The sequence below is a fragment of the Hyla sarda genome, chromosome 2, assembly GCF_029499605.1.
Source record: "Hyla sarda isolate aHylSar1 chromosome 2, aHylSar1.hap1, whole genome shotgun sequence".
Taxonomy (NCBI): Eukaryota; Metazoa; Chordata; class Amphibia; order Anura; family Hylidae; genus Hyla; species Hyla sarda.
Window position 1 is genome coordinate 4,791,546 of NC_079190.1, and position 8,316 is coordinate 4,799,861.

Consider the following 8,316-nt stretch of genomic DNA (forward strand, 5'->3'; position numbering starts at 1 on the left):
ACCGCGAGCCCACACACAGGGACGTCCACACCGCGAGCCCACACAGGGACACCGCGAGCCCACACACAGGGACACCGCGAGCCCACACACAGGGACACCGCGAGCCCATACACAGGGACACCGCGAGCCCACACACAGGGACACCGCGAGCCCACACACAGGGACGTCCACACCGCGAGCCCACACAGGGACACCGCGAGCCCACACACAGGGACACCGCGAGCCCACACACAGGGACACCGCGAGCCCACACACAGGGACACCGCGAGCCCACACACAGGGACACCGCGAGCCCACACACAGGGACACCGCAAGCCCACACACAGGGACACCGCAAGCCCATACACAGGGACACCGCGAGCCCACACACAGGGACACCGCAAGCCCACACACAGGGACACCGCAAGCCCATACACAGGGACACCGCAAGCCCATACACAGGGACACCGCAAGCCCACACACAGGGACACCGCAAGCCCACACACAGGGACACCGCAAGCCCACACACAGGGACACCGCAAGCCCATACACAGGGACACCGCAAGCCCACACACAGGGACACCGCAAGCCCACACACAGGGACACCGCAAGCCCACACACAGGGACACCATGACCCCACACAGGGACACCGCGACCCCATACACAGGGACACCGCGACCCCATACACAGGGACACCGCGACCCCATACACAGGGACACCGCGAGCCCACACACAGGGACACCGCGACCCCATACACAGGGACACCGCAAGCCCACACACAGGGACACCATGACCCCACACAGGGACACCGCGACCCCATACACAGGGACACCGCGACCCCATACACAGGGACACCGCGAGCCCACACACAAACATAAGAGCCAGAAGATCAGTTACTGAGGCAAATAAACAAGGCAGCAAATCAGAATGAGGAGATAATAATGGAGACTATAACTATCCTGATATATACTGGAGACTGAGACCTGTGAATCTCATAAAGGAAACAGGTTTCACAATTATCTGTCCCAAATGGTGCAGGGCCCGACCACAGGGGGCGCCCTACTGGACTTAATATTAACCCACAGACCTGACAGAGTAACTAATGTGCAAGTATAAGGACACCTAGGAAATAGTGACCATAATATATTACATTATAACTTGTTCTCCAATAAGGGAATCTCTCGAGGGGCCACAAAAACAATGAACTTTAGGAAGACAAAGTCCGATCAACTCAGAGAAGCCCATAACAATATAAATTGGGATAATGTCCTCAAAAAGAACAATACTGACACTAAATGGGAGACTTTTAGGAATATCTTAAATTCTCACTGTAAGATGTATAAACCTTATGGGAATAAAAGGGTCAGAAATAAAAGAAAACCAATATGGAAGAATAAAAATGTTAAGGGGGCAAAAAATTACAAAAATAAAGCATTTAAACTACTAAAACAGGACGACAGTGAGGAAGCATTAAAAAGCTATAAAGAAAAATGTAAAATATGTAAAAAACAGATAAAAACAGCAAAAATAGAGACAGAAAGACTCATTGCCAAAGAGAGTAAAACTAACACCAAGATGTTTTTTAACTATATAAATAGCAAAAAGGTCAAAAGTGAAAGTGTTGGCCCTTTAAAAAATGATGAGGAAGAAATTATAAACGGGATCAGGAAAAAGCAAATATAGTAAACAAATTCTTCTCCACCGAGGAAAATGAAATGCCAGGTGAAATACAGTGAGATAAGGTAAACTCCCCAGTACAGATCACCTGTCTAACCCAGGAAGAAGTACAGGTCACCTGTCTAACCCAGCAAGAAGTACAGGTCACCTGTCTAACCCAGCAAGAAGTACAGGTCACCTGTCTAACCCAGCAAGAAGTACAGGTCACCTGTCTAACCCAGCAAGAAGTACAGGTCACCTGTCTAACCCAGCAAGAAGTACAGGTCACCTGTCTAACCCAGCAAGAAGTACAGGTCACCTGTCTAACCCAGGAAGAAGTACAGGTCACCTGTCTAACCCAGGAAGAAGTACAGTGCCGCCTACAAAAAATCTAAATAGACAAATCACCAGGTCCAGATGGCATACACCCCCATGTTCTAAAGGAATTAAGTAATGTAATAGACAGACCCCTATTTTTAATATTCAGGGACTCTATAGTAACAGGGACTGTTCCCCAGGACTGGTGCATGGCAAATGTGGTGCCAATATTTAAGAAGGGGTCAAAAGGTGACCATGGGAATTATAGGCCTGTTAGTGTAACCTCTGTTGTATGTAAATTGTTTGAGGGTTTTCTAAGAGATGCTATTTTGGAATATCTTGATACAAATAAACGTATGACTCCATATCAGCATGAGGCTGTATGAGGGATCGGTCCTGTCACCTGATCACCTTTTATGAGGAGGTGATCTCCAGACTGGACCAGGGGGAATCGCTGGATGTCGTATATCTGGATTTTTCCAAAGCGTTTGATACGGTGCCACATAAAAGGTTGGTGCATAAAATGAGAAGGATTAGGCTGGGGGAGAATGTGTGTAAGTGGGTAAGTAACTGGCTCAACTGATTGGTTGCTAAGGGCAACTGCACCGCTCTTCCTCTGCACAGGTTGTGATAAATCTCCCCCATAGTCCCTGACACAACCTCAGGTGTATGATCAGTCTATACCATCCCCCTCCACAGGGGGCGCCACCTACCTCTGATTCCTCCTGATGGCGGCCACCATGAGCGCGGTCCAGCCCAGCCCGTGTCTGCTGTTGGGGTCCACCTTCTCCCGCAGGAGTCTGAAAAAGACAATGGAGAATTCAATATGGAGGACGGAGGCCACCACTGCGATAGAAGATCTGACAACAGACGCTTATTATTATTATTATCACTATTATTATTATTATCATCACTATTATTATTATCATCATTATTATTATCACTATTATTATTATCATCACTATTATTATTATCATCATTATTATTATCACTATTATTATTATCATCATTATTATTATCACTATTATTATTATTATCACTATTATTATTATCATCACTATTATTATTATCATTATTATTATTATTATCACTATTGTTATTATTATCACTATTATTATTATCACTATTATTATTATTATTATAATCACTATTATTATTATTATCATCACTATTATTATCATCACTATTATTATTATCACTATTATTATTATCACTATTATTATTATTATCATCACTATTATTATCACTATTATTATTATCACTATTATTATTATCACTATTATTATCACTATTATTATTATCACTATTATTATTATCATTATTATTATTATCACTATTATTATTATCATTATTATTATTATCACTATTATTATTATTATCACTATTATTATTATCACTATTATTATTATTATTATAATCACTATTATTATCATCACTATTATTATTATCACTATTATTATTATCACTATTATTATTATCATCACTATTATTATCACTATTATTATTATTATCATCATTATTATTATCACTATTATTATTATCACTATTATTATCACTATTATTATTATCACTATTATTATTATCATCATTATTATTATCACTATTATTATTATCATCATTATTATTATCATCACTATTATTATTATCATCACTATTATTATCACTATTATTATTATCATCACTATTATTATCACTATTATTATTATCATCACTATTATTATCACTATTATTATTATCATCATTATTATCACTATTATTATCATCACTATTATTATCATCATCACTATTATTATTATTATCATCATTATTATCACTATTATTATTATCACTATTATTATCACTATTATTATTACTGTTATATTATTATTATTATCACTATTATTATTACTGTTATATTATCATTATTATTATTATCACTATTATTATTACTGTTATATTATCATTATTATTATTATCACTATTATTATTACTGTTATATTATCATTATTATTATCACTATTATTATCACTATTATTATTACTGTTATATTATTATTATTATCATCACTATTATATTATCATTATTACTATTATTATCACTATTATTATTATCACTATTATTATTATCATCACTATTATATTATTATTATCACTATTATTATTATTATCACTATTATTATTACTGTTATATTATTATTATCACTATTATTATTATCACTATTATTATTATCATCACTATTATTATTACTGTTATATTATCATTATTATTATCACTATTATTATTATCACTATTATTATCACTGTTATATTATCATTATTATCATCATCACTATTAGTATTATCACTATTAGTATTACTGTTATATTATCATTATTATTATCACTATTATCATCACTATTATCATCATTATCACTATTATTATTATCACTATTATTATTATTATCATAACTATTATTATCATCACTTATTATTATCATTATCACTATTATTATCATTATCACTATTATTATTATTATCACTATTATTATTATTATCATCACTTATTATTATCACTATTATTATTATCATCACTATTATTATCATCACTATTATTATCACCATTATTATTATCACTATTATTATCATCACTATTATTATCACCATTATTATTATCACTATTATTATTATCACTATTATTATTATCACTATTATTATTATTATCACTATTATTATTATTATCACTATTATTATTATTATCACTATTATTATTATTATCATCACTATTATTATTATCATCACTATTATTATTATCATCACTATTATTATTATTATCATCACTATTATTATTATCACTATTATTATTATTATCATCACTATTATTATTATTATCATCACTATTATTATTATCACTATTATTATTATTATCACTATTATTATTATCACTATTATTATTATTATCATCACTATTATTATTATTATCATCACTATTATTATTAACACTATTATTATTATTATCACTATTATTATTATTATCACTATTATTATTATTATCATCACTATTATTATTATCATCATCATTATTATTATTATCACTATTATTATTATTATCATCACTATTATTATTATTATCATCACTATTATTATTATCACTATTATTATTATTATCACTATTATTATTATTATCACCATTATTATTATTATCATCACCATTATTATTATCACCATTATTATTATCACCATTATTATTATCACCATTATTATTATCACCATTATTATTATCGTCATAATCACCATTATTTGTATTATTATCATCATCATTATTATTATTATTTTTAATTGTTCTATAAATCAGAGAAAATAGCAAAAAACAGAGAATGACACTAAAGACAGAAGGTGGAGCTTTAATTTAAGAATTAGGGGCCCCGTCCATATTGTGACATTATAACCAGGAAAGGAAGAGACACAGAAATGACAGCAGTATACAGTATATATATATATATACACGAGGAGCCTCTCACCTGTCTACATCACTGAAGTCACTGGTCCGGGCCGCCTCTAGTAACTGCTCACCTGGGGGCCGAGAGATGAAGGGTTAATGAAAAGCATCATCACGTCTTATCCTCCAGATCTGCACTCACTATTCTGCTGTTACATCATGTCTTATCCTCCAGATCTGCACTCACTATTCTGCTGTTATATCATGTCTTATCCTCCAGTCACCTCCAGAGCTGCACTCACTATTCTGCTGTTACATCATGTCTTATCCTCCAGTCACCTCCAGGGCTGCACTCACTATTCTGCTGGTACATCATGTCTTATCCTCCAGAGCTGCACTCACTATTCTGCTGTTACATCATGTCTTATCCTCCAGTCACCTCCAGAGCTGCACTCACTATTCTGCTGTTACATCATGTCTTATCCTCCAGTCACCTCCAGGGCTGCACTCACTATTCTGCTGGTACATCATGTCTTATCCTCCAGTCACCTCCAGAGCTGCACTCACTATTCTGCTGTTACATCATGTCTTATCCTCCAGTCACCTCCAGAGCTGGACTCACTATTCTGCTGTTACATCATGTCTTATCCTCCAGAGCTGCACTCACTATTCTGCTGTTACATCATGTCTTATCCTCCAGAGCTGCACTCACTATTCTGCTGTTACATCATGTCTTATCCTCCAGTCACCTCCAGAGCTGGACTCACTATTCTGCTGTTACATCGTGTCTTATCCTCCAGAGCTGCACTCACTATTCTGCTGTTACATCATGTCTTATCCTCCAGAGCTGCACTCACTATTCTGCTGTTACATCATGTCTTATCCTCCAGTCACCTCCAGAGCTGCACTCACCGTTCTGCTGTCACATCAGGTCTTGGTGATTGGAACATAGTTCTTTATTAAATATATAAATGATCAGACAAAAAGATGAACACCCGCCCCTCCCTGTGCACAAGAAAACACGCCAAAGTGGATAAACGTAATCTCATGAAGATGGCGGACGGAGTCAACAACTCCAGACGTATGGGCTGTAACAGAACAGGAAAGGGGAGAATATACATAAAGGTATATACCTGGATAATAGCAGAATTGTGATTACAGCTCTGGAGGATGTCTATATATATGTCATGCATCTTCTTTCACTAGAGCAGTGGTCTTCAACCTGCGGACCTCCAGATGTTGCAAAACTACAACTCCCAGCCATTGGCTGTCCGGGCATGCTGGGAGTTGTAGTTTTGCAACATCTGGAGGTCCGCAGGTTGAAGACCACTGCACTAGAGACAGGATATGAACGCAGCAAAAAAAAAAAAAAAAAAACAGGAGCAGACACTACAGCGCACAGACATGAAGAGGCAAAACCCAGCAGTCCTATGTAAGGGGCATCATGTCCAGAAGGAGGCCCCATGTCAGCAATGGTAACTTATTCATAACCTGAACTGAGACTAAGGGGATGGGGGATAGTTTTCCCACAGCTGGAGGCACCCTGGTTGGGAAACCGCATCAGCTGTCTGGGCATGCTGAGATTTGTAGTTCACCAAGCGCTGGAGAGCCACAGGGTGGGAGGCAGAAAAAACTTTTTTTTTTTTTAAATAATAATAATAATAATATATATCTATATCTCAACTGGCTCCAGAAAGTTAAACAGATTTGTAAATTACTTCTATTAAAAAAATCTTAATCCTTCCAATAGTCATCAGCTGCTGAAGTTGAGTTGTTCTTTTCTGTCTGACAACAGTGCTCTCTGCTGACACCTCTGTCTGTCTCGGGAACTGCACAGAGTAGAAGAGGTTTTCTATGGGGATTTGCTTCTACTCTGGACAGTTCCCGAGACAGGTGTCATCAGAGAGCACTTAGACAGAAAAGAACAACTCAACTTCAGCAGCTCATAAGTACTGAAAGGATTAAGATTTTTTTTTTTAATAGAAGTCATTTACAAATCTGTTTAACTTTCTGGAGCCAGTTGAGATATATATATATTTTTTTTTCCTGTATAACCCCTTTAACCAGCTACCATCATGGTCCCATATACCAGTGGTCTCCAACCTGCGGACCTCCAGATGTTGCAAAACTACAACTCCCAGCATGCCCGGACAGCCGTTGGCTGTCCGGGCATGCTGGGAGTTGTAGTTTTGCAACATCTGGAGATCCACAGGTTGAAAACTACTGGAGCAGCTACAGAGACCACACCACTAGGGGGCACAATACATATAGATGACCCAGAAATAGAACATTCCATGTCTGTTCTTCCTTTACGGGTTCAGATTATTACAGGTTCAGAGGCCCTTCCCCCCTTTATCACCTTTATTTCCATCTTCTCTGCTAGAACAATAGGCCAGCAGGGCGGCAGCAGCGAGCAGGGGCGCTCCACAGCCGCACGAGTCATCCCACGGTCTTTGGCGGCCCCCAGCGGTAGACGATTGGTATTGCAGCCCCTGAAGTTGCGGGCGATAACTGACGAGTTCGGTGCGCCCTCTAGTGTTGAGCAGCCGGTACTGCAGTGCGGACCTTACACGGTCTCCGGTAATAACCTCCGCTCTCCCGGCCCGAAATGAAAGTCCCGGCGAGGCGGCGAGGAGCCGGGAGACACCGAGCCCGGACAGCCGAGCGCTCCACATTGAGCGGCGACAACACAGGGAACCTCTATGCGAAGCGGTAAGATGGAAACCTCCTGTCACTTTCTCACACCGCCGGCTGTGACGTCACTGCGGCAAAGGATCATGGGAGTTGCAGTTGTTCAGCGAGCAAGGCCGATAAAGACACAGAGGAGAGGAAACTACATTTCCCGATAAGCTCCGGTATGGGTGTGGCCTAGGGTATCGACACTACGTCTGGTCTGCGTTACGTCACTGCCGCGTTGGATGTTGGGAGTTGTGGTTCCTCGGTGCGCGATCAGGTAAGACAAAGGGGTGA

At 38.4% G+C, this 8,316-nt stretch overlaps 1 protein-coding gene across 1 annotated transcript in view; it reads right to left on the reverse strand.

Annotated features, from left to right (window-relative positions):
• Window positions 1-8,114, reverse strand: part of CLPB (ClpB family mitochondrial disaggregase) — a 98,689-nt gene extending 90,575 nt beyond the window's left edge. Inside the window, exons 1-3 of the mRNA XM_056561060.1 lie at window positions 7,706-8,114; window positions 5,429-5,480; window positions 2,667-2,753 (exon numbers count right to left, since the gene is read on the reverse strand). Coding sequence (XP_056417035.1) covers window positions 2,667-2,753; window positions 5,429-5,480; window positions 7,706-8,021 — 455 coding nt within the window. The 5' untranslated portion in view covers window positions 8,022-8,114. The remainder of the gene's footprint in view (window positions 1-2,666; window positions 2,754-5,428; window positions 5,481-7,705) is intronic.
• Between the last annotated feature and the right edge of the window lie 202 nt (window positions 8,115-8,316).